This window comes from Martes martes (assembly GCF_963455335.1).
Source record: "Martes martes genome assembly, chromosome: 15".
NCBI lineage: Eukaryota > Metazoa > Chordata > Mammalia > Carnivora > Mustelidae > Martes > Martes martes.
The window spans coordinates 28,312,249-28,338,284 of NC_137903.1; the positions used below are offsets into that span (position 1 = coordinate 28,312,249).

The 26,036-nt window shown below is 52.6% G+C and overlaps 1 protein-coding gene across 7 annotated transcripts in view; it reads right to left on the reverse strand.

Annotated features, from left to right (window-relative positions):
* Positions 1 to 26,036, reverse strand: part of NAV1 (neuron navigator 1) — a gene marked incomplete at its 5' end in the record, with an annotated part of 175,319 nt that overhangs the window by 69,796 nt on the left and 79,487 nt on the right. For 4 of the 7 annotated variants that reach the window (XM_080824032.1, XM_080824031.1, XM_080824026.1 and 1 more), the window contains 2 exons: positions 20,588 to 20,953; positions 25,586 to 25,688. In XM_080824032.1, coding sequence (XP_080680158.1) covers positions 20,588 to 20,953; positions 25,586 to 25,688 — 469 coding nt within the window. Of the gene's footprint in view, positions 1 to 4,754; positions 4,954 to 20,587; positions 20,954 to 25,585; positions 25,689 to 26,036 lie in introns of those variants that run through there. The other 3 variants (XM_080824029.1, XM_080824028.1, XM_080824030.1) reach the window with 3 other exon arrangements.

Below are 26,036 nucleotides of genomic sequence, written 5' to 3' on the forward strand. Positions count from 1 at the left end.
TTCCCTCTGTAAGTCCATGGGTGACATCAAGCCTCTTGACTATGGGAAGAGGACAGGGGCCGGGGTGTTGTGCGTGGGTACACAAGCATGTGGGCAGGGGCTTTGATATTCTTTCCCCCAATGACCTGTCAGAGTCTTCATGGCAGAGAGGGTTCCTAAGATTTAAATGTCTAATAATGCCCAAGAATTTAGTATTTCTAGGAAAGTCCTAAAGCATCCCAACAAAGGGAGGATGAGGGTGAATCCTCGTATCCGATGCATTCTGCCCACGGGTAGCCCTGGACTCTGCTTTCGTGGCAAAGGCAAGGGCAGGCCATCATTCTGGCCATGAACTTTGCCTGAGACGAAACTGAGACCAGGCTCTGGAGGAAAGAAGCCCGCTGTGTTATCAAAGCCTTCCCGACAGGATTCCTGACGGTGCCGAGAAGTGACGCTTTGATCCAGCTGTATTTCAGGGTTCTGTCCTAGACGAGGAGTGTCTGTGATCAACGAAGCCAGTGATGGTGGGTCTGGGCAATGAAACCGGAAGATGACATACAGTTTCTCAACTAAGGAAAACTCCCTTTCTCCTCAAATGAGCTCTGGTTCCACTGGAAAATGCACATTTTTGCTCTCACGCCCAATGGAAATGCCATCTTCCCGGGAAGTCCTCCCTAACCTCTCCAACCACGGCCCCTCCCTGCTTACTTCTGCTTCCTACACATTCCATCTGGCGTCACAGGGATGGGTGCCCTGTTTCCTCCACCAGTCTGCATTCTCCTGCATTATTCCCCCTCCAATAACATAGGTATGTGCTCATTGACTTTTATTTATCTGTTTTCACCGAAAGACGATAAGCTTCCTGAGGGCAGACACTTTTATGTCTGTCTTACTGATCACTACTGGCCTCCCGGTTCCCAGCACTGGGCTTGGCCTCTGCCAGAGGCTTGCTACAGTTCATTGAATAAATGAATAAACGTTAGCTCCATAAAGGGTCAGCTCGGTGTCTCCAGCACCCAGCATAATGGCTGGCACAAAGTATCACATAGCAGAGGCTGACGAAATAAGGCATTTTTTTTTAAATGATGACATTTTTTGAAGGGGCGATTTTTATGTAAATTGACATTAAAATAAGATATATAAATATGGCATCCTAGTTAGCATAGAATTTGGACTGAATAGAAATCTGAAGATGAGTAATTGAAAATTAGAGAAAAAAATCAAAAATACATTCGCAGCCAGGAAGTTATTTAGTCTATTATTCCGACTGGCACCCTCATGAGCGTCCTAGCAAAATGGAAAAGAAAAAATTGAAGGGAAAAAGCAAACTTGAAGAATCTGGGAGGGACCTCTACTGCCTGCAAGGGACCTCAACTAATAAATATCACTTCTAGGTGCTCACGTGTTGTAAGCACTTTGGTCTTCCCATCAGCTCACAGTCATGACTATGTCCCAGCAGGTAGACAGGTCAGGAATCTGACCCATTTTATGGAGAAGGAAATGGAGGCTGGAGGTTATGCAACCTCTGTAAGGTCATAAGGCTAACTATGGTAGAGCCCTAGTCCCGAATCGGGTCTGCAGACTCCCCAAGTCCAATGCTCTTCCCACCTCACTCCCACTAGACTTCCGGCCAACTGCAGACCTTGTGGAAGTCTCGAACACCTTCAACTTGCGCATCTGCAGCATCTGGTAGTCCCTGGGCCTAGATCAGTGTCAGTGAGAATGAGCTCCTTAGACCAGCGCTTTGGGGGTTGGCTTCAGAGTCAGACAGATCTAGGGGTGAGAACAAATCCCACCGCTGCGATCTTGGATGTGATTACTTAACCTCCCTGTGCCTCAGTTTCTTCATTTGTGAAATGGGATGATGATAAACTATACCCGTATAGTTTGCTGTAGGGCTGCAAGAAGGGAATGTTGATTAAGCGCTGAACATAGATCGTGTTTTAGAGCATCCTGTGATGGGGGAAAGTGATTGGCTCAGATGCTGGACACAGACACGAAGTCTTCCTTATTATAACGCTTGCCGCCTGGTACCTCTCTCCTCCCTGCCTCTCAAGCAGAGCACAGGGGCTTTGCAGGAAGAGGTTAAGCCGGCAAGTGTGGTTTGCCTGCATTGTGCGTGCCTAGCCCCATAAAACCCGCTAACAAGAAGCAGCTCGTTGGCTCTGCTGTCCCTCGGCATTCTGTCTTCTCGCAGAGGCTGGGTTTGTGCCAAGCTGAAGTCCCATGCCCCAGGGGGTCTCTGTGGGTTAAGTGAGGCAAGTGCTGTGAGTGGATCTTGTTCCCACTGGTCCCCAGGCTTTAGCTAAGGGCCCCTTCTAGGAGGGAAAATAGGAATATTGAACAGGATCGATGCCTGCACCCCGGGGTTTCCTGCTTAGAAGAATCTGAAGGATGATGATTTCTGGAACAGGAAAGAGAGGGGTCTCCAGGAGAGATGGGCAAGAACGGCGCTCATGGAGACAGCCTGCCATGATACAGTAATGCCAGGCATCTGCTCCGAGGCGAGTGGAGCGGCCAGTGGCTCATCACAGCTCAACTCATCAAAACCTGGGTACGGAGATGTTGTGGGCCAATTAAGCCATTCACCCTGATACTTCACATCTTTTCCATGCTGCTTCCTTTGGAGCTTAAGGGGAACCTGCACCTGAAGGGCAAGCATCTCTTTGATCCCTGTTGGCCCTAATCAAGTATCATTTACAGGGAAGGTTTCGAGCTGTCTCCAGGGCAAAGGCTTGGGTCAAGCTCTCCCTCTGTGGATTGCAGCTAGGGTAGTTAAATTTTACATCTGAACCCTGGTGATCTGAGGACTGACCTCCACTTTATGAAATCCCCTCTCTCCTTGCCTGCCAAGGACAATTAGCCTGAAAGTCTTGGGCTTGGGTGGAAAGGAAACTGCAGCCCAACCTCGCCCCACCCACCCTAGCAGGCAGGCGGGCAAAGTGTGTGTAATGGGACCTGCTCCGCTCCCTGGGCTGTGGCAGACAGTTCCCCACCCTGGCACACCTGCCCAGAAGTCTGTTTCTGGTAAGGAGCTAGGTGAGTACTCAGCCAACTATAGCCCCAGGATAGGCACTAAGCTCACTGTCTACAAAGCCTAGGGTTCCCAGGGTGGGGTGGGAAGGGGTGGAGCAGTGCAAGGGGGCAGGGAGATGAGCCATTCAGAAGAAATGACAGCATAACCTAGAAAAGGCCGTGTGCAGGAAGGAAGGAGTGATGGGCTCAGGAAAAGGAACCAACTAAAGGATTTTCACGTCTTCCACTGATGAGCGAGGCAAAGAACAAGTGTAGAACCAGTGCAAATCTGGGTTCAGTGACCACTATAATCCTGCGTGGGCACTCCCTGTGGATCTCAAGTAGGTTCTGAACTGGGGTGGCGGGGATGGACGTGGAGAACAAGGTCAGGGACAGCCCCTTCCTTCTACCTTCCCAGGGCCCAGAGACTCAGGACTCACCCCCAGGATCTCACCAGAAAAAAAGAATCCCCAGAGGTCCCTACATAGATTGATTCTTTGTTCAAAACTGGTTCCTCTTAAAGATATATCCCACCAGTCATCTTAGCAAAGTCAGTCCGAGGGTCCCAAGTCCCATCCCAGAGGGGCTGCAGACTGTCCCACTGTGGTGGGGGACAAGAAGCTGGGGGCCAGCAGGACTCTGGCCTCCAAGGGCACCCAGTGCTGCAGAGGCCTCTCCCTTGTCAGGGCTTGCCTGGTTCTGTTGCTATTACCCTAGGCCCGCATGTACGTGGGGGCTCTCCCCAAGGAACCATGGGGAAGCAGAGAATGTTCCAGGGTGCAAGGCTGGGCTCTTGGGGTTGAAAGCCCTGAGGAGGTTTGGGGGTGGGGGTGGTCTCTGCAGCATCAGGCATCTGGCCTAAGCTCCAACTTCCTTCAGCCAGCCAAGTCAAAGGGAGGCTGAGGGGAGGGAATGTGTATATTGGGGTGGGAAGCTCCCAGAAAAACCAGAAAGCATCAGCTCTCTTTCTCTGGCTGTTGGAATTTCCTAATCCTCTCTTGGAAGTACAGTTTCCAAGTCAGCTCTGAGGATCCCTGTCTGGCTGTGCTCACACTCACTTCCCCTTAGTGGGGAGCCTCTATGCACAGCCCCCCTCACCAGGGTCTGTGGTCCCCAACCATGCATCTTCCAGATTCCTCTGCTGCTCATGCTTTCCCAGAGTCGAGTCCCAGGCTTCACTCTTAAAGGAATCCAACCAGCTGTGGGGTCACAAATTCACCCCCATCTCCCCACCTTAGGTCTCACCCCTCTATCTCCTTACACCCCAGACCTTCTGGGTAAGGGAGACCCTCCCGCTGAAGGCCTCTCCCCTTCCACTCTCCAGGTCCCTAAGAACCTCAACACCCGCCCCCCCCCAAGCTGGGAGTGGGAACCCCCCCCCCATACACTGCAGCAGCAACCATCCAAGTTCAATCAAGTTGTGCCATTGTCTCAGCTTTGTCCCGGTCCCTGGGGAGCCCAAGCGCCTTGCCTTGCCTTCCCACTTCCTTCCCCAGACCCCTCCACACACCCACCTCCAACTCCCAAGGCCAACAAGCCCAAGGCTCCCGGCTCCGGGTGCCCGGAGCCGGGAGCCAGAGGACTCTGGCGGCGCCCGCACTCCTCCCTCCCTCTATCAGAGAAGCAGGGCCGCCAAGACCCTCCTTCTTGCAGACCCCACACCCACTGCTGCGGTAGTAGTGTAGCCAGGGGCCGGGGCTGGGGTTCGGGTTGGGGAGCTCCCAACCCAGACCCCAGCACTGCGGCAGCCGGGCGCTTACCTGCGGGGGAAATTCACCGTCCTTCCCGACCTGGGCAGGGGCAGATGAAGCATCTTCCCCGGCTCAGGCGGCCATTCGCCGGGTGGGCACCCAGCGCCTCCCCGGGACCGCGGATACCCGAAGAGGTCTGAGCCCGGGCCACGCGGAGGGCCAGACACCGAGTGCTCGCCGGCCCTCCGCTCCCTTTTCTCCCCACCGCCCGGGCTCGCACTTACGGCTCCAGCTGTACTTAAAGCGACAGAGCCCCATTTTGCCGCCGCTGACTTCTGTCCCGAGCCCCGGAGATGCAGGCTGAGAGCGGGCTCTTTAACGCCCAGAGCAGGTAGACAAAGAGCCACCGCAGCCTCAGCCTTCCGGTGGCCTCGGAAGCCCGGGAGGTGCAGAAGCGGGCTGGGGGCCTCGACCTCCACCTGGGCTGCTCCGGAGTTAACCACCGGGCTGCCAGCTGCGGTCCCTTGGGCGCCCTTACTCGCGCTACAGAGGCAGAAGCGGGTGTGGGCAACGAGCCAGGGAAGGAACCGGTGTGTACCGGTGGGCACGGGTCGGGGAGGCCTGGGCTGAACCTTCCCCTGGGAGGGCTTCTTTCCAGCCCCTCTCCTGGCCCCTGTCCAGGCTCTAAAAAGAGCCCGGGGATCGGTACATCACCTAAAAGGAAGAGCGTGGTCGGGGAGGAAGGTCAGACCACGGGCACAAATTACCAGGGCCTGGCTCAGAGACCTGGGGTGGGGAGGGGAGACTAGGAAGGTATGCCCTCCAGTAGTGCGGAAAACCTGGGGGGCGAGCTAACGTTTTTCCAGCTTAGGGAAATAGATATGGTGAAAGGTGTGCCTGTTGGGGGAAGACTGCCAGGGAGCAAAATCGTTCACACCTTGCAAGGATCTGTGCTTTCATCCAGGAGGCATTTTTAGCTGACTAAGAAGAAAACGATCTCAAAGAGGGAGGATTTTAGTTGTAAAGTAAGAAGAAAAAGAAGTGGGATCCAGTAGCAGTACCCCCTCCCACTGAGCTCCCTCAGGGTCTTCCTGAGTTCCTAACTCTCCCAGGCAGAGAGTGGGAGCTGCACAGATGCCCTCCTGACTGCTTCCGCGGAAGTGTTCTCCTTGCTCCTGGAGGGGGCTGCCTGTGTAAGGTTGGGTCCCCATCTCGATGTGATCTGGGCAAACCGGGGAGACCATGTTTTAGAAACGGACAGATGATATCTGTCATTTCTTAAAGCAACGAAAACAACCACAGTGATCTTTTTAAAAAGCCCCCTCCCTCCACCCCCAGTACAGACCTAAGAGGTCAGTGTGCCACTGGTGCTGGGAAGCTTGGGGTGATCCAGCTGCACATAGAGACACTATGGGTTCTCCTAGGCCTGTCACCTCAGCACCCTGAGCTTTCTGGGCCGGGTTTTTGCAAAAGTTAAAGCACAGGAGATTCACACTTCTGAGCTCCTTCCTGAGTGCTAGGGATGGCCCTTCTCCCTAAAAGCCCATCTGGCTCTGGTCCTCTGACTGCCCAGGGCCACTGACCTGGGACTGCATCTCTGGAGGGGGGAAACTACCGTTCTTGGGGGGTGGGAAACCCTACAGAGGGAACTCTGTCTCTGGATCCCCCAGCACTCTGAGGTGGAGAGGGGTTGCAGAAAAAGCTGTGGTCAAGTTTTCCAAATATGCTTGGAGATCAAAGGGGAGTAAAGAGCTGCGGTGATCCCAGCACCAATCCCTCAGGCTGCCCCCAGGACGGGGCGGGGGAGTTGATTTTTATTCCTTTTACTCAATGCTGGGTGGTTTGGGGGATAGGACTTAGGAAAGGTGCACCAGACCCCAAGCAGACCACCTTTGAGGGGAATCAGAGCAAGGCAGGTAGTTTTCTCCAGCGTTTTCACCCATCTCAGGCCCCAGACCAAACCCCTATCCTGGTTCTTCTGTCCTGGTCACATCCACAGCCAGGCCATCCTCACCACCACCCCAACTGGAGGGTGAGTGTAATCAGTTTTCTCAGGAGAGTCTGCCTGTGCAGCTGTGTTGGGGCTGGCCTGGGTCATCTGGGGAACAGTTTATGGTGACACGCACCATAAGGGATTCTCTTTAGCCTCAGCCAGCATCCTGACTAAAATGACTTTGTTTGAGCCAGAGGAATGTCACCAGCAGGGGATGTTTTCCCCCAGATCTAGCTGTGCATTTTCCATAAGGTTTCCTCCTTTGCGGCTTTCTGGGCAGAGCCTGGAGGGAGGGGAGACCCACAGAGGTGAGGCACAGTGGCTTTATTTGGAGAGGCAGGCATCTTTGGAGCAGGGACTGAGCTGTCCCAGAACATTCCTTCACAGCCTTGCAGAGCCCGTGTGGCCCTATCCCTCTTCTTCACACAAGGCAACCTGCCCATCCTCCCTCTGACCCTCCCCCTCTGCCTGCACCGCACCCCCCAAATCCCCAACCCCCACCAACAGCAGGGACTAGGGATAGGGAGCAGGTAAAGCCAGCAGCTGGGCACAGAAGAGGAGCTCTCAGCTCCTGAGTTTTGTCCTTGTCCTCCTACCCCCACCCAAGAGCATTCTGGGCTAGAGGATCTCTAAACCCCCTCCTCCTGGGGTCTGATTCTTGAACTGCTAGAACCCAGTAGGAACTGAGGTTTCCCTCTACATGTTCCTCTTTCCTTGTGGATGAGGAAGGTGGGTTGTAGGGTTGTAAGGTGGGTTCTACTTACCCTTCTGCTTGGGGGCGGTTCCAGGAGCTTTTATAGGGGAAGGAGCAGGGGCCCAGAGACTTTAAGAAATAGCATGCAAATTAGCACCTGCTATCTTCAGCCAACAGGTCAAAGCACTTTGGGTAATTGGACAGCATCACTGAAGAGAAGTGCTGTCTGGGGGCTTCTGTGAAGACTAAAACACAACCTCCGCTGTCAGCAGACCCTGCTCAGGCGCTGGAAGAGGCCCTGACCCTGCCCATCATGGGGGTGTGGCAGAGCTGGGTGTGTGTGTGTGTGTGTGTGTGTGTGTGTGTGTGTTGGCCTCGTTGCCTTGACTACAATGGGGGGAGGGCATGCAGGGGGTGACTCTGAGCTCTTCTTTCCAGGTCCCAGGCTACACAGTTGTAGCCTGGGGCAGAAGGAGTGAGGGAACAGCTGAGGCATGTGGTGGAGGGGGAAGACACCTGCTGATAGGGAGCTGGGAGTCAGGCACTTTTCCAGAATGAAAACCCAGCCAAAGAGGGAAAGAGGAAAAAGGCCCATCTATCTTAGATAGGCCTTCCCTGTGCAACTCTGGCTTCTCTTCAAAGAGCCCTTGGGAGTCATGATCTCATTGGTCTCCTGTGCCAGCGCCATCAGAGTGGCTCTTTACAAGGGGGAAACTGAGGCATGGAAAGGCTAGGAAATGTTTAAAGCAGAGGGCAGAATCAAGGTTAATGCACATGAGGTCTTTTACCCAGATTCCTAAGAGGGGTGATACCCTCCCCACAACCCCTCCACCCCCTCCACTCACACCTCAAAGGATCTCTGGAGTCACTCTGGCTCAGGCCCAAGGTCCTCCAGACCAATGTTCCAACTCCAAAAGGAACATCCAGAGACAGTTAGTGGGAGGCTCTGGTTGTGGCCTTAACCATAATCTCAAAGGTTAATGGGGTTGGTGAGGGTGAGGCACAAAAAAGAGAAAGACTTGCCAGGAAGGTCCCTGTGGTCCAAGTTCCAGTGTCACCTGCCTGGAGGTTTCTGGGGTTCCAGTGTCCCCTGTTGGGTCTGACTACAAACCTGATTCTCTGGTGAGCCCCAGAAGTGAGACCCTTGAGAAGACTAGGGTCCCAGGGTAAGCATCCACCACTCTGTCCCTTGACCTACCCTCACTTCCCCGATTTCCCATCAACAATGAAGCTATTTACTTCCTTTGCTGGAAAAGGCCCTGCCCCTCCAGAAGTCTGGGCCAGTCAGAGAAGCTCCCTTGGGGTCTATGGGGGCAAGCTGAGCCCTGAGACCCCTCCACGTCCTGGCCAGGCTGGGCTGGCAGCACCCTGGCAGAGGCAGAACGAAGAGCATTTTACCATGTCCAGAGGGGTGACAGGAACGAGGAAGAATTAAACCAGTATGTAGGGACAGGGGAAAGGACTTGGGGGAGGACCCTGGTGAGTTAACACTGGGGCCACACTGAGGTGGGATCCCTATGCTCTCCCTGGAGAATAACCTGCCTGCTCCTCTAACTCCAGCTTTTTGAACCTACTCCCAGATCCCCCAAGGACCATGGTGACTCCTGGAGAAACCATCTTTCAGCACCTCAACAGAACCACCTACAAAAATCATTTCCAGCCTCAGTGGTAACACTTCCACAATTCTGATTTTATTTCCAAACAACCGAATGCTCTAGCCCGAGGCAGGTGTTACTATACTTGCTTTGGAGCATCTAAGGTTAAGAGAGTGGCCTACTGGCCCCAAGTAGGAAAGCCATGATGACATTAGTCCCAGGCCAGCGATCATTCTCTATTAGAAATGGAATTTTATCCAGTGGATTTCTTGTCTTCTCAGGGAGGCCTGAGTTTTCAAGAGCTCCTGGTGAGCTTCTCTCTGCTCCTGACCTACTAAGGCTGGACCTTCCCTCACCAACTTCCAGGCCCTTCCTGGAGGATATGTGAGGTAGCCTGGAACAGATCCGCTTCACCTGGTCACATAATCCAGAATGTTAGAGTCGAAAAATTATGTACAGCTCCTCTGGTTCAAGTCCAGGGCTCAAAAAGGGCAAGTGACTTCCTCAAGGTCCTCCCACAGCACCTGCGCTTCCCAGTTCCCAGTGCAGTGTTCTTTCTAGTGGTCAGCGCTCCCCCTTCTTACCAACTGCCTCCCCAGGGCCAGCCTGAGGCTCAGATGGAAAGGTTCTGAGGGTAGGTGGGAGAGAGTTTGGATCGGGGGCACGGGAGTCACTAGACGCACAGCAGAGTGTCCCAAAGTCCAGCACTGATCCCAGCTGAGAATTCTCTGGAGCGGCAAATGAGCCAGCCAGAGGAGAGGGTCCTGTACCCAGCTGTGTTACTGTTCCGCAAATATTTACATGACCTCTGAGGAGACCTGCCTTTCTCACCACCCCACAGCTGGGACAGGCAGCAGAGAGGAAGCACCCCCCACCAGATCTCACATAGTGAGCTACTGTTGCAGCAGTCCTGCTTAATATCCTCCTGCCATCATCCCAAACCTCAGAGGCTCTGTGTGCTTCTGAGAACACAGGACAGAGAGGATGATGGGGTACGGGGGACCGGTCTAGTAGGACCCGGTGGACCCTCAGCCAGCCTCCCTGGGCAGATGCGTGCATGTGTGTATGTGTGTACGCGCGTCTGTATGACTTCAGAACAACCACAGCGCCCACTGCCCCAGGTTCTCCATTACTGAGGTGGAGCTCTAATCTCTGGAGAGAAATAGGAATAAAATCTCGTCTGATTTGAGAAGACACTGTAAATGTGTCATCCCTTTTATCCTCAAAGCTCTGCTCGCCATGTCCCCAGCCACCCCCTCCCACCCTGGTCCGAGCCGTCACTTTCTCTTGCCTACATCATTATAGTACTTTCCTTTCCAGGCTTCTAGGTTCTCCCTGGTTTCCCTGTGGCCAGGCTCCTCATAGTAGCCTGGCAGACCCTTCACCAAACATGTCAGACCTCACCATTCTTCTCCCTGAAACCTTCCTGGTTTGGCTAGAAGAAAAGCTAAAGTCCTCACCCTGATGTGTAAGACCCTTTATTACCTGGCCCCTGGCTACCTCCTGATCTCATTTTTTGATTACTCTCCCCCTTGTTTACGGTGCATCAGCCACATTGACCTCCTTGCAGTTCCTTGAACACATGCCCATCCTTGCCTCAGGGCCTTTGCACATGCTTTTCTGTGCATAGTGTGCCAGAGAAGCCTGCCCTGACCAGGAGAGCTCAAACAGCCCCCTCCCTGTCACTCTCTGTCCCTTACCCTGCTTTATTTTCCTCATGGCACACAGTGCCACATAATCTACTACTAGGTATTTATTTGTTTGTCATCTCTTTTTTGAACATGAGTTCAAGAACAATGTCTATTTTTGTCCTCTTGCTGTATCCCCTAATGTCTTATTCACCAGGTGCTCTACTGATATTTATTAAATGTATGAATAAATATCACCAAGTGAGTATTATCACCTTTCAGACAATGAGATGAAGCATGAAGAAGCTAAGTAACTTATTCAAGGTCATGCAGGTGGTGAGTGGCAAACATAAGAATTAAACCCAGGTCATCTGGACTCTAGAATTTCTATCAATGTTGCCAACCTGCCTCCAAAGAACAGAAAACTCATCACAGGGACCAGCAGAGACATAAGAGACCATATAGCCACTGCCTCCCACACGTCAGGGGCACCTGCTCAGAGCCGGGAAGGGCAGGATCTCTTCGCTGGAGCCTCACACAAGGAGCTTTTTGCTCCAGCTACCTCCAGAAAACAGGGATCCTCTGTGGAAAGTTCACTCCAGCAAGGGCATGGGGCAGCTGACTCAGGAAGGGATGGCGACAGGCAGGTGATAAGCTCTGTCCCTCCTCTTCTATTAACACTCGGCAGAATGTCAGCAGCCCCAGAAGTCCCTACCACTAGAAGTCCTACCACCCGAGCCCGGTCGCAAGCCTGGCCACATGGCCGGGTACATGTAGACGGTGTCACTCCTGAATGGCCCCTTGTCATCAAACCCACAGGAGCCGCGAGATGGAAACCAGACACTGAAGTGAAGGATGGCTGAGACACTGAGAAAGGTGACCAAGGAGAAGCGGGCCAGGAAAGGAGCTGGAAGAAAGTGGGCAGTCAGGAAAAGAGGCAGGATCGAGGTTGGAGATGTGTCCCTGTCTTCCAGGCTGCAGATGCCCCCCTCCCCAAGAAAGAAGGGACAAGGGGAGCAGAAGGGCAAGCTGGTGAGAATGGCTCGCCCTGCTTGAGTCAGGCCCCCAGGCGGAGTACACGGTCACTCACTCCTCTCTAAAGAGTCCTTCCACCTTCCAGACCCCCTCTGTGCCTATGACTGCTAAATGCCCCTGCCCATCGGCAGCCTCACGTCCCCCGCCCCCTGCCATGAGCATTCGCGCACACACAGCCTCTTTGTACCCAGCCGCCTCACACACGTGTTCGGACGGGTCTCACACAGTGTCTGTCTCTCATCCCCCTCCTTGGCGTGCACATCACGGACGCGCTGGCTCTGTAGATCCATGGCACGTGTCCCAGCATCAGACTCTCCTACCTTGTCTCCCCATGATGCTGCCTTGCATAATCAGTGAATGTCGAGCTGTCTCTTCTGGAGCTACGTGCCTTGGGTCTCTCTGGGCCTGACTCTTTCTTTCTGCCAGTTTTTCAAAATCCAGACTTTTCTACATCTGCCTGCGCCTGTCCCATCACCGCCCTAACATACAGGCAAGAACAATCCAGGCCCGTAGACTCTTTTGGGCACCCCCATGCAAGCTCAGTGGGTAAGTCTGACTGCCTGGCCTGCTGGCCTTTTTTAGCTCCAGTGAATGGTCTTTTGCTGGCTGGCCAGAGACATTTGATAGCCCAGAGGCCAGAGTGGGCCCCTTGCGGACATCCTGGGACAGTTCAGCCTTTGAGCCAGAGTCAACAAGGACTTGTATTCACAGAGGCTGCTCCTTTTGCCTCTTCTGCCTGTGGTCCTGAGCTCCCGGCTGTGGCTACTGTGTGGCTCTCCAAAGAAGATCCTATCCTGGAAAACAGCAAGGTCACTTAGGGGCATCCCACATGGGGGTCTCTAATGATGATTCACTGGCCAGTCAATAGCATGACCTGAGAACATACTCTGCTGGGTGCTGAGAAAAAATAGCAAATAGGGTCTCTGTCCTTAGGGAGCTCCTACTCCAGTGGAAGGCATGTGATCCCTGCCCCAGAAATTCTCCTAGGCTTAGGGGGCACCAGGGCTGCACACAAAGGGAAAAGGCTTCATGGTATGCCCAGCTGGGCAATGGGTATACCAAAAAGAGCACAAGACATGGGAGTCAGAAGGCCTGGGTTTTGCTTGGTTTGGCCACTTTTAAGTACTGTGATCCTGGCAAGCCAAGTTCCAATTTCTTCACTTGCAAACTCGGCAAAAGAACATCTAATTCAGTGTTAGGATTAAATAAAGTAATGAGATATTAGTGTTTTGTAAACCACACATGCTATGCAATTGTTAGAGAATCTAAAAAGCACAAGTGACTACAGTTTAAGTTATATGCACAAGTTCCAAGACAATCCAGAGTCAGAGAGCAATCATAGTGCAATGGGATGGATTAGAGAAGGCTTATCAGAAGGAGGGGATGTGGCAGACCAGTGGGCAACTAGGGATCACCACCCTGGGGAAAAGTTCCATTCTATAGATGGTCTTTAGGACCTTTATTGCTTTAATTTTCTAGAAGCCAAGAGAAGGGAGAGAGGTAACATTCACTGAGCCCCTGGCTGCAGACCTAGTATATTAATGCAATGTATTCCATAACACCCTTATAGGAATCTAATTCCCATGTAAGTATCCCCACTAGAATGGATTCACAGCTTTCCCAAAGCCTCAGAGCTGGGATCCAAACACAGGCCTATCATACTTCCAGACTTACGCTCTTCCTGTAATATCAGATTGCATGGAATTTCCAGGCATTACTTGAGCCCAGCTGGCTTATCATAGAATATATAGGTTGGTGGGAAAAGGAGGATGGAGCTGACAATTAAAAGGGAGAGGCAAGTGGACAGGCAAGTGGGCAGGGCTGTAGGGAAAAGCCAAACCCCTCTCAACAGCTTCCTCAACCCCTTATCCATCCTGATTGTCGACCAAATTGTATGTCATCAAACTCAGTGAAAAGCCCAGGAGCTCAATTGTAGGTTAGTAGGGCACATCAGGGGAGGGGCCCCGCCTTGGGCTGCACCAGTTGCCAGGGCAACGAGCACACATCCCGCTGCCCCTCTGGGATACCTGGCTCACTCCAATCTTCCATCAACCCTGTTGGGTGTGAGCAGACGCTGTGATCCAAGTTAACCCCACACAGCCTGTAGAGTGCTAATGCTGGTCTGTTTTAAGAACGAAGGGGTGTTTCAAGAGCCAGGAGCTCTCTGAAGCCACCCCCTTCTTCCATCTGGAGGCAGGAATCAGACTCCACACCCTCCTTCCCTTCCTTTCCTCTCAGCTTCCCTCTTTATAACCAATGCCGTTTGCGTCCCACCCACTCTGCAGTCACCATTCCCGTAGATGTTAACAGAAAACCGGGGCGCCTGGGGGGGCTCAATTGGTTAAGCCTCTGCCTTCAGCTCAGGTCATGATCCCGGGGTCCTGGGATCGAGTTCCACATCCGGCTCCCCGCTAGGCAGAAAGCCTGCTTCTCAGTCCCCCTCTGCCTGCCACTCCCCCTGCTTGTGTGCCAGCACGTACTCACTCTCTCTCTCTCTCTGTCAAATAAATAAATAAAATCTCAAAAAAAAAAACCAAACAACAACAACAACAACCAAAAAAAACATTGCTGCACCTGTGCCTCAGAGCACCTGTTCTCTCACCCTGAGGGATTTCTCTCAGCCTGTGTGGAACACGCTAGAAAAGCCAGGATGCAATGTCCCTTGGAGTTGCCCACAGCCCATCATAACTGGCAGTCGAAAGGTAAATCCCCATGCTTCTGTGCCCACTATGTGGGACAGCTCTGAGCAGCGTTCCACGCAATCCCCCAGAAATCCCTAAGGGCCCGTTGCCCACTGCAGTAACCTGCACTGGCTTTCTTTCTCTTCCCTGGCTCACTTCCCCGCTCCCCACCAGTGTTTTCTAGAATCATCTCCCAAATAAACCACTTGCACTCAATAAAACCACTTGTCTCAAGGTCTCCTTCTGGGGACCCCAGCACAAGACACTCTTCCTAGACTATAAACACATGTTTCTGTGCAGGAGACACACAGTTAGCAGGTCATGGCGGGAAAGGGGCCATGTCCACTTGTGTGAGCGTGCGTGCAATTAGCTTAGCTTTGCTGCATAACTACCCGTGGCCCAGATCTCCCACTCACGGAGAGGTGCCATTTGCCACAGGAGAACACTGTGCGAGTGGGTGTCACAGGGTCAGAACATACCCACCGTGTCTGGCAAGCCACTTAGTCTGTCAGCCTCAAGTGAGGCTCAGAAACATCCTTTTGAAGCATAAAGGTTAACAAACACTTTTCCAAATACTGTATTATCATTTCAAATGTGCACGTGATGGCGTAGGCCCAGCCATTTGTGAGGGCCTACCATCAAAAGGCTAATAGACAAGAGCTAACATGTGTAGAACACCTATTCTATATAAATATATTAACAAATTTAACCCTCACATCAATCTCCCAGAGTAGGTCCCATAGACTGCCCATGTTTTCCAGCGAAGAAAACAGGCTGAGGGAGAATAAGCACTCACCCAACCCCACATAGCTACTAAGAAGAGCCAGGACTCAGATCCGGGAGCTGGGAGCCTTCCCACTAAGCCACTCTACTACCCTGCCCCTGGTACAGTGGTATGCCTAGGTGGACAAGCCTGTTCTCAGAGGTCTGTTGATTTAACTGCATGCCACAGGACTAAAAGAGTATCAAGATGGTGTTGAAAAGCAAAACAAGATCATCCTTTGCCAAAGAAGTCAAAGCCCAAACTCAGAGAACTCATCTGCCAAGCTGAAGAAATCTTATCTGGGTACTCTCAAAGCTCCTGATTAAGACAGAGGCTACCAGCCAAATGAACAGAACAGTAAGTTGAGATCAGAATAATATATTTCAAACCAACAGCTCTTAATATGTTTCAAAGCCCTCCCACTTGTTTTTTTTTTTCCACCTGATCCTCACAAGGCAAAAATGGTTACCTTTTTAGAATTGAACAAACTAAGAGTCAGAGAGGCTAGGTGACTTGCTCAGGGCCACACAACAAACTAGAGAGCAGCTTTGGATGGAAGTCCCGATCTCCAGATGCTCCTTCCCCCGGCATCACAGAGACGTATCAAGCAAGGCTGCCCGTATGAATCTGTGGTTCAACATTGTAACTGTTAGATGTTAATCTCCAAATGGCAACAACCACTGTCTACTTCAACTACACATCACTTCTTTTGCCACTGACCCAGGAGGCATCCTACCCCTCTTTTAGATTTGAAGCCCTTCAAGGACAGAAACTAGAGTTTCCTTCTTGAGCTCAAATGTTGGGTTTTCCCCCTGAATGATCCCCTACTGCCCTCTACCCTAATCCTTGTGTTCCACGGGCAAAAGCCAGGCCTGGGCCAGCTACCCACCAGGTGGGATACCTCCAGAACTGCCAGGAAACAGGGGAGATAAAGGGACAAGACAAACCCACCCCCACTGTCCATTCAAATTAAAAAAGGTTCTCTTCTCTTTGTACAAACCCTACGAGCTCAGTGCCCATTCCAAGAGAATTCTTGTCACTGATGGTGGATGGGTTGGGCATTTGGGATTTACAAGTCAGATATCAGCTGAACTGGAGAGCAGCAAATGAGGCTCCTTCTCGGGCAGGTGGCTGCAGACCGAGGCTGAGGCCAGCTTCACAAGGCTGGGAGGTGTCCCTTTAAGGCTGGGGCTCACTGCCGCTGGGAGCAGAGAGCCAGCCTGGGAGAAGGCAGGGGCCTACAGTTTATTTTAGTTGACATTTTTCAACGTCAGGACACTTCAGAGCCAAGAAGGAAACGAATCCCATCTGTTCCTGAGCCCCTAAGCACAGTTCAAGAGGACAGGCTGGGGAAGGGAGGGGAGGCGAGGAGGGAGCAAGAAGCCTGGAACGTCCAGCCACACACATGGAGCAGGAAACCACCTGAGGAGAGACACAGGGCACGGCAGACAGTCGCCAAGAAATCCCGCTGTCCCTCCGACACACACCCGCAGAGCTCTTTCAAGATGGGGCCTGCTGGCTCTGCGGCCTTTGGCACAGGTCGCTGGACAGCAGTCTGCCAGGGCTGCTGATGACACAACTCTATTCCATGGGAATGGTGTCCACTGGAGGTGTGCAACACGGCGGTACGGCTGCCCGCTCGGCCTGGGGGTCCTTCTCCTTAAAAGCCACACAGGTCAGACACAGCCTAGCCAAGCTGCCATTCATGTGGGCAGAAATGGAGACATTGAGAGGGCAATCCAAGTTCAAGTAGGGAGGGAATGGAGGACTTTCTGACCCCTTTCCCCTCTCGGCATACCTGCTCCCCATGCCCAGGGCCTCTATTTACCTCTGCACGGGAGCCCATCCTTGACTCCCCTCGGGTTCCAACTCTGGGTGCCAGGGACGGGAAGGACAGATGGCCGTGGAACTTATCTTCTTACTTAGATTAAATTCCAGACCTTCCTATTTTTAGAAAGACAAATTCCTGTTCTCTTTTCAAGAGGTAAAAATGTCTCTCAAACTGTCATCTAGGACAGCCCGCAGCCAACTTGAAGTTGTCTATAGTGTCATGCTTTGGAGATCACCCTGGCAGGATGAGTGTCAGGCGGAGATTGGTCTAGGTGCCAAATTTTAAGAGGATCATTGACAACTTGAGAGCTTCCAGGCGAGGGTGACCAGGATAATAGAGATTTGAAAAACTGGGTCATTTAAGAAAGTAATGAAATAAGCTACGGACTTTTTTTTTTCTTTTGGTCTAGAGAAAAGACTATCTGAGCAATCATTAAGAACACGTTGAAATATTTGAATGAAGATTGACGCTTATTCTATTTTTCTTGGATGGCAGCATTTGAATCAATAGGCAGAAGGGAAGCAGATTTCAGGTGAATATTTAGAAGCTTTCTCATAATTTTGTTCTATTTGAACTAGAATAAGCTTACTGTGTCTTTGCAAGGCAACACCGAAAGATCAGCTGTCAGGAGTGCTATAAAGAAGATTCTTGTCCTTTATGGGAAGATAGACGAATCCAAAATCACGGAGATGCTTTAGAAAAATATGGTTTCCTGAGTAGCAGAGAATCTGCCTTGGTAGCTCTGGAAGGAGACTTGGAATCTCTATTTTTAAAAAGACCCATTAGCTATAAAACTCTTAGAAGAAAACACGGGGGCAAAGGTTCATGACATTGGATTTGGCAGTGACTTCTTAGATACAACACCTAACATACAGGCAACAAAAGAAACATTAGATAAATTAGAGCTTGTCAAAATGAAACACTTTTGCGCTCAGAGGACACTAATAACAGAATGAAAAGGCGACCCACAGGACAGGATGGTCAGAAGGGAGGCCCCGCAGGGAACAGCCCTAACCGTTTCATGAATAGGGAAAACAAGTTTCTTCGAAACAGGACATTTTCTAAATTATAAAACCTGCACGGAAACCGCAGTGAGGCTGGGAGGGCCAAGAAGGGGGCTGAGCAGGGCCCGTTCAGGACTGCTTGGTCTCTTGCTGGAATCGAGAGGATACCCGGTCTCTAATGAAAAAGGTAACACTTAACTGTGAAAGCACATAATTGAGGAGTGACTGTTTACATTAAAATTACTGGGGTTATAAGCGGGTTCCCTTCAGCTCTGCCTTCCTTAGCACGCTGAAGGCTGGGTGTGTTTCCCAGTCCTGGCGGGGAAGTCAACAACGGAGAAACCTTAAAACTAGCAAGTGTGAAGAGTTCCTTCTATTTGCAGACCGCCCGTGAACACCACACGTGAAATCATCAGACGCAGCTCAGCGTCAGGTCCACTTCATGGGCACTGCTGGGCAACGCTTTCTTTCCCCTAGGAACTGCAGACTTCCCTGGGTTTGCACGTTCTCATTCATGCTATCCTCGGTGAAGCCTGCTTTTTTTTTACTGATTCAGGAGCACACACCCTGTCTGGAGGGAAGGGGATAAAGAAAGGGTGCTAGAGGGTGGGTTAAGGGCATCGTTCCTGGCTCCCCTCTGCCTAGCATTCCATACCCTCGCACCCCCAAAATCGATGTTCCCAGGATTGTCCAGCTGCCCCTACCTCTGTTCCAGCTGCTGATTCTGAATGGCACTGGGGTGAGACTGCACAGTCCCTGGGGGCAAATCTGGGACCCTCAGAGGGCAGGAGTCCTTCGTCCTCCTTCAGAATGACATTTTAACAATAACAATAATGACCAGTAACAGCAAAAACAAAACAAAACAAACCCAAAAACCAAAAACAACAACAAAAAAAGCTAACATTTACTGAGCACTTACAATGAGCCAAGGATTATTCCAAGCACTTCCTATGTATTTACGTATTCAATCCTTACAATCATCCTGAGATAGGTTCTATTATCTGCATTTAGCAGACAGACAAACTAAAGCCTGGAGAGTTTTCCTAACTTCCCCAAGCTCACACAGCTAGAAGTCCTGCCACTTGCCTCAGTCTGGGATCTCTCCAAAGGCAGGAGTCCTGTGCCTTCCATGTTTGGGAAATTTTCTGCCATGGCCATTGCGTGCACTGTGGGGATGGCTCTCACCTCCCTCTGTCTGGGAGCTCCCTGAGGGCTGGAGCTCCGGCTCTTCCAACACATGGGGAACTTTCAGAGCTCCCTGCCTCACAGGGATTGTGTCTCCCTTTGCCTTATACAACTGAGAGCTCTCAGAGGGCAGGGACTGGACGCTTCCTCAGAGAAGCAGCTTCCCAGCACAGGGGCTGTCCAGAGCAGCCCATCACACACCTTAGCTCTCCTTCCTGCCCAGCAAAGCCCTCTGAGCACAGGAGGAGCTGGACAGCTTTTCTCGAGTCCCGGCTCCAGGCTGGTGGATCTGAGCGTGAGGTTGGGCCGGCCCCTGGGATTTAAGAGGCAGTAAACAACCCCACTCATGAGTCAGTTGTTTTGTTCCAGAAGAGCCTCATCAACTGGACAGGCCCTGCCCAGTCCCTCCAAGTTTGTCCCCAGGGGTAGGGAACAGCGGATGGACTGGAGCTCAGCTCTTAGCCCTTTCCTAGGTGGGGCTACTTTTCATTCTCTCGAAGCTTGGGGTTTTTATTGGGAAGAGGTAATCCCTGAGAGGGGTAGGGGGAAGGGGTGTTGTCACTACTTGTGTGGTCCCTTGGAAAGTCCCAGCAAACCAAGAAGGAAGACAGGAAGTAGCAGTGAGCTGAAAGATGCCCTGGAGAAGGTTCCAGAACCACTACAGATCTTCAATATCACAGCTTGGAACAGTTGGGCCAGGACCCCTCCCACTCCCGACGCTTCTTTCTTCCTATCTTTTCCTTCACTTCCCAGACTGTCCCCTGTGTCCCTGTTGCTCCACAAATCCAACCCTGCCAACTGGGGGAAGAGAAGAGAAGTTGAGGGTCCCCGTGAGGCAAAGCACAGGAAGGAAGGGTTTAACAGACAGGGATGGAGGCTAGGAATTTGCATTACTGGTAGAAAGTCTTCAGAAGAAAAAACCAGAGCAGCAGAAATTGAGTGCCAGGAGGGAAGGCACGGGACAGAGGGTCTGGGAACCCTGGCGAGGGAAGGGGAGCCACAGTATCCCTTTTCTGTTTCAGTAGTGCTTTCATTTTCTCTTTGAATTAGACTCGGAAGTAGACAGATGTAGTACCGCCATCCTCTTTTCACAAATGGGATAGCAGATGAGGTTGTCCAAAGCCCACACGGAGTTAGCGGAACTGTTTCCAAAACCCTTCCCGCCAGCCTTTGGAGGGCAAAGTACCGGAGAAGAGGGCGGGGCATACCTTAGAACGACAGCCATCCGGGCCAATGAGAGGGAGGGCCCTTCACTGACCAATCAGCTCCTCCAATGGGGCCCCACCCACCACACCAAAGCCCGTAATACGCCACATCCAATCTCAGGGGCAGCCACAACCAGTGTCCAAAGGCCCCGCACAGCTGATTTTTTGTCACAGGACAGCAACCCAAACCTCTGTCGTGAGTCCCACTCCCCTCTGAAGGAATCCCACTCCACTGGTCTTCGCCCTGCCCTCCCTAGCCCCCTTGCCCCGCGGTGCAAGGGGCCTTACCCGGTAGTGATGTCGTCGTCCTCTGTCATGGTCTTGCCCATGAGGTCGCTGTCGCTCATGTAGCCGGACTTGAGGTCCACCTCGTCCGAGTCCAGGGACTCGACCAGCTCCAGGCGGGAGATGTGGCTGAGCTTGCTGGGGCTGCGCATGGGCATGGTGTGCGAGTAGTGGGCCCGTTCCCCGTGCATGTACCAGGCCGGCGGCCCCTCCGAGCGGCATCCGCCGCCCACCGAGGGCGCGTCCCCAGCCTGCAGCCGCGGGCTGGACTGGCCATAGCGCCAGGAGAGGGGGGATGAGCGGCTGGAGAGGCTGGACACGCTGCGCGGGTTGGCGTCATCACTGTCGTAGCACGTCGTCTCCAGGGAGCTGGGCAGAGGGCAGAAGGGCACTGGTTTTCACTCTGGCAGGGCCGCTCTGGGCCCTGTCCCGGCGGACTGCACTCCAGCGACCCTTCCCCCTTCCCAGGCCCTCCCACCTCCTCTGCACCTGCCCACGTGGGCTCCACCACCTCCAGGGGCCCCTCTTCGTGTAGGGCACCCCTGTTACATGTTACCTGAGGTTGTCAGAGGGAAAGGATTCGAAGTGCGAGGGAACCAATCTCATATACTGCCTAAGGACATAGATTTTATAATATGAGGTGAGTTTTAACCCTTTTCTACAATTTATTTGTAAGTGAGCTGGAGATGAATTAATCAACCTTGCTAAGCCTCCATTTCCTCATCTGTAAAATGGGAATAACAGCATATTAGCTACTCCACAGAGCTGTAATGATCATATACATAAATGTCTCATGCAGTGCCTGGTATATACAAGCTGCTCAATAAATGGGAAGAGTCCAGCAAGATCTCTTGGGGAAGTGGGTAGACCAGCTTCAAAGGCCTTGATCATTCATTGTTCAGGTGTGTCTATCACCTCTTTTTCTACTAATCAGCTGAGAGCTACTTGATTCTCAAACCAGAGGTGACAAAGTCTGGCATGAGTTACAGAGGGTACAGGCAAAGCTCTGGGAACTTGAGATGTGTGGCTGGTTCCTAGTAAGACTAGCAAAAAGGCCTAGGCTGTCAGGAGAAAGAAGCAGAACCTCACCAGAGAACAGAAGCAGCCTTAACTGGAAAGAGGAGAGATCATGGGGAAATGGACAAGAGGGTAAAGATGGGATGCGCAGGGACCCAGGACTCAGGCCCTGCTAGGCCAGGTGAGGAAAGCAGGCCCAGGTTTGTGGATGACCCGACACAGAGGAGATCGGGGAGCTGGAGGAGGAGCTGCCTTTCTCCCTCAGGGACCCTCTGCAGGTGGCTGCAGAGAGAAAGGATCCTGGGGATCTGCTTGGAGAGGTAGCCTGGATGTGGGTTCAGAGACTGATCAGCCTACTCAGCCCAGCAGCGTTCCCAGCCCCAGTCCCCCATGGGTAGGGTCTCAGTGGCTCAGCCTAACTGTAGCCACACAGGGGTGAGTAACTGAAATAGGACCCATAGGCCTAGAAAGCTGGGTAGCTTAGGCAGTCTACGGCTGCACAGGAATCACACAAGCACAGAAACCCTCACTCTGTGAACACATCCATTTCGTAGTCACTTTGGGGGTTAACGTAGGAGTGGGACACCGATTTTTCTATTCTTGTTTTGGTGATGCTCCTTGAAAAAAAAAAAAAAATCTTCCCAAACTATCTCTACCAACCCTGAGAAAACAAGGGTTGATTTTAAAAAAAAAAACATTTTATTTATTTATTTGAGATAGAGATAGAGAGATAGAGAGAGAGAGAGAGAGAGAGCACAAACAGGGGGGAGCGGCAAGGGAAGAGGGAGAAGCAGACCCCCAGATGCGGGGCTGGAGCCCAGGACCCCGAGATCATGACCCCAGCTAAGGGCAGAAGCCTAACGGACTGAGACACCTAGGGGCCCCCAAACTTGATTTTTTTTGATCAACAGGACTGGAAGAGCCCAGAGATCCTTGAACCTGAACCCATGGGTGGTCCCTACAGAAGTCCTGTGCACAAGTCGGGGTGCCCTGGCTGGGCAGGGCAACCAGTAACCGCTGCCTCTGCCCCTCTGGGGGGCTTCCTGGCCTGGCGCACATCCAGCTTCTCCCCTCCAGGCCCTCCTTTGACACTGGGCTTGCACTTCGTCACACACTGTGTTATTTCTGTTTCTAATTACTGTGGACCTCAGAGCCAATGGAAGTGCCCTGAAGGAGACTGTGGGACTGTGTGACTCTGGCCGCCTCGCTCACCACTGTATGTCAGCACTTCGCGCAGGGCCTGGCATGTTCTTGGGTCCAGGTACAAGAACTAGTCAATGAGGAGCAGACCCACGACGAACGTGCTGAGTTGAAGAGCGGGAAAGTTCTCGTCGTCAGACTCAGTCCCAGGACGCTCGCCATAAGGGTTTAATAAAAACAAGCTGAATGTGACAATGAGATGAGGACGGGAAAGCAAAGGATGATGATGGCCACGGTGACAGGACGCTGGAGAGCTCCAGAACGGCCCGTTTCGCTAGTCCGTCTACACCGCGGCAATAAAATTAGTACACGGTGTGGGTTGCATGGAGCAACCAGATCCCTCAGTTCTATTCTTGGCCTACTCCTGTTCAGCTCTCTGCACTACAAGTGCCTCTTCCTCAGTTCTGTTGCTCTTTTTTACCCCTCCCACCCCAACACATCTCCAGACAGCTCGAAGTCAGCGGGGGAGGATTCTAGCTTCAAACGTCGCTTCTTGCCTTCCAGCCCTGCATCCGGCCCTTCAGTCTTGCCTGCCTCTCTCTCTCTCTCTTTCTCTCTCGCTCGCTCGCTGGCTCTGGGGTGGGGAGAGCACTGGGCCTGGAGCAGAGGGAAGCTTTCATTTCCTCTCCAGCCCCAGCCCCCTGACCCAGACGCTCTCCTTGCTGGGGAAACGAGCCAGTAGAAATAGAGGAAGCAGGACAGAAATAAAGATTTCTGAAAAAGGAACTGAATCTAGAGCTAGCTTCTAAGTTCCAGAGTGAAAATAACCCAGCCGGAAGCGCTCACTGGACGGGAAGCTCCTCATCCAGGATGAAGCCTGTCTTTGTTCTGGGGTATGGTGCCCAGCACCATACCTGGCATGGGCTCTAAGCTTGCCGGACACAGAACCCCTCCCCCCCCATCAGCCTGTGTGACTCCAGCAAGGGACCCCCTCGCCCCAGCCTCGGCTGCTGCTTCTCTAACCCAGATGATAGGAACATATCCTGCCTCCTCCCAGGGCTGAGGGAAGGGCTGATGGATGGAAAGCACTTTAGAAAGTCAAAGAGCCCTAAAAACTCAGGGAATTGTTGTTTTGGCTATCAAAGTGTGGACCAGGACGAGCATAAACCAAAGACCAAGAGAGGAAGTAGCTCCGGGTCCATAATAAACAGCAAAACCAGCTCAGGGCTCTTGGTTCCTTTTCCATAAAGGGAGACAGAAGTCAGAGGTCTGAGGCTCTTCCCCTCCCACCAGCCGGCTTTATGCAAAAGGTTTTTGGCCTCCTCTTCTCCGCCACGGACAGAAAGCCAAAAGGGGTCAGGCTGTCCTGCTTCACGGGCTGTGCTCAGTCAGTGGCCCCAGGACACGGAAGCTACTGCTTCTACCCTTTCTCTGTGGGTGAGTCATTTGGGGTGTGACCCCCTTAGCAACTAAGCGCTTTCTGGCTTCTTAGGCATGGAGCTGGCATGTGATTTGGTGCTGAGAGAGCTGTTCCAAACTCCCTGGATGGGGGAAGGAGGATGTTCAAGATTTCATCCACTGAGTCCCTGAACTGGAGAGCCAAGCTGAGCCCGGCCCGTCTCACTCGGGTCCTGCTCGGGGCTGTGAGGGAGGGAGGTTAGGGACAGGTGTAAGACAGCCTGAGCCCCAGGGCCACCAGGAGCCTCCCTCATGCACTCTTTTCAGCAGATGTCCCCCACGCACACCCCTTTCAGTAGTCTGGTCCTGCTAACCCCACAGAATAGAGGCTTTGATCGAGCACTGAAAAAATGTCAGCTATCTGGGCGCAAAGGGCTGAGTGTCCAACACAGAGGATGGGACAGGACTAGGCAGAGTTGTGGAAGGAAGAGGAGGGGTGTTCTTAGGTAGAAGAACTACAGCCAGTGAGTGAAAGCTACGAAGTCTGATTTCTGTTCCACTTCCTGGTCATGGTAATCCGGTCACGGTGCCCGGAGATGAATGACAGTTAGGGAGTTCTCTGAGCCACACACTTGGGCTCAGCAAAGCCCCTATCCTTTTGTCCTTCTGTCCCAACTTTGCTCTCATTTTCCAACCTCAGGAGATGGGGAGGAACCGAACTCCAGTCCAACTGGACAGGCCACCTAATCGCTCTCAGCCTTCCTGCTCCACACCCCCCCATGATTTCCCAATCCTGGCTTTCCGCTCTCTCTCCTTCTACCCCCTGCCCAGCCCTCTATCCCCCTTGGAGCTGACAGCATGAGCTCATCTGGGCAGCCCGAGGAGCCAGTGGGGGAAATTCTGAGTCACGGCAGAGGCCGTGGCCAGTGTGCCGCTCCAGGGAGAGGTGCCATGGGAGGATGGAATGGCCCACACCGCTGGAGGCAGCAAAGTCTCTGCAGGGTGGGGCGAGGCGGCACACCCCCCTGGCATGGATCTGGGTCAGCCACTGGCTGAAGAGGCCAGAGGATACCTAGCTGACAGAAGAGGGAAAGAAGCTGGGTGTTGGGATGGGCACCGTTCTAGAATCCTCTAACAACAGACACTTCAGGACAGGGGAAGGACAGCAACTGTAACACATGAGGAGACCGGCATCGAAGGAGGGAAAGTGGACACGGAAGGTCAGACCCTGAGTTACGGAGGGGCTTCCCATCTCCCACTCTAGTGCTTTTCAACTCATTTGCTCAAAATGAAATCTCATGCCCCAAAGCAAGCAGATCCCAGGCAGAACCAAGCTTCTTTTGCTGAGATGGCCAATTCTCCTGTCCCTTCAGCGGTGGCCCGTGGGTCTCTGAAGCCCTACTCTCCAGCGCGGGAGAGAGAGCCCCCTCGGCAGCTTAGACCTACCTGTGAGTCACCTGGGACCCTCGCAGACTGGACATGGTCTCTTCCAGGTTCTGTCGAAGATCCAGGACATTCTGCACTGTCCTCTTTCTCTGGGACTCTGGGTCTGGAGGGAGAAAAGAGCACCTGGGTGAGTGGAGAACTTTCTGCTGAGAGCTGAGGGGGCAGGGAGTGGATACTGACCATATCCCCAGGACTCTGCTCCCCCAGGCCATGCTGGTCACCCTAGACACACGCTCTCGAACCGCCTGACATCTCAACCCTGGGAGGGGGTCTGTGTTGTGCACGCCACCCAGACCCCCGAGGAACTGCTTCTTCTGGCTTTCATTTTTGGGAGACTTGCTTCTCAGAGTGGAGGTCCCCGGCAAGAGCCCCATGGTTGAGGTCAACCAGAATGTCTGCCCCAAACCCCATCTCCAGGAATATGGTGATAAATGTTTAACAACTGGCCCTG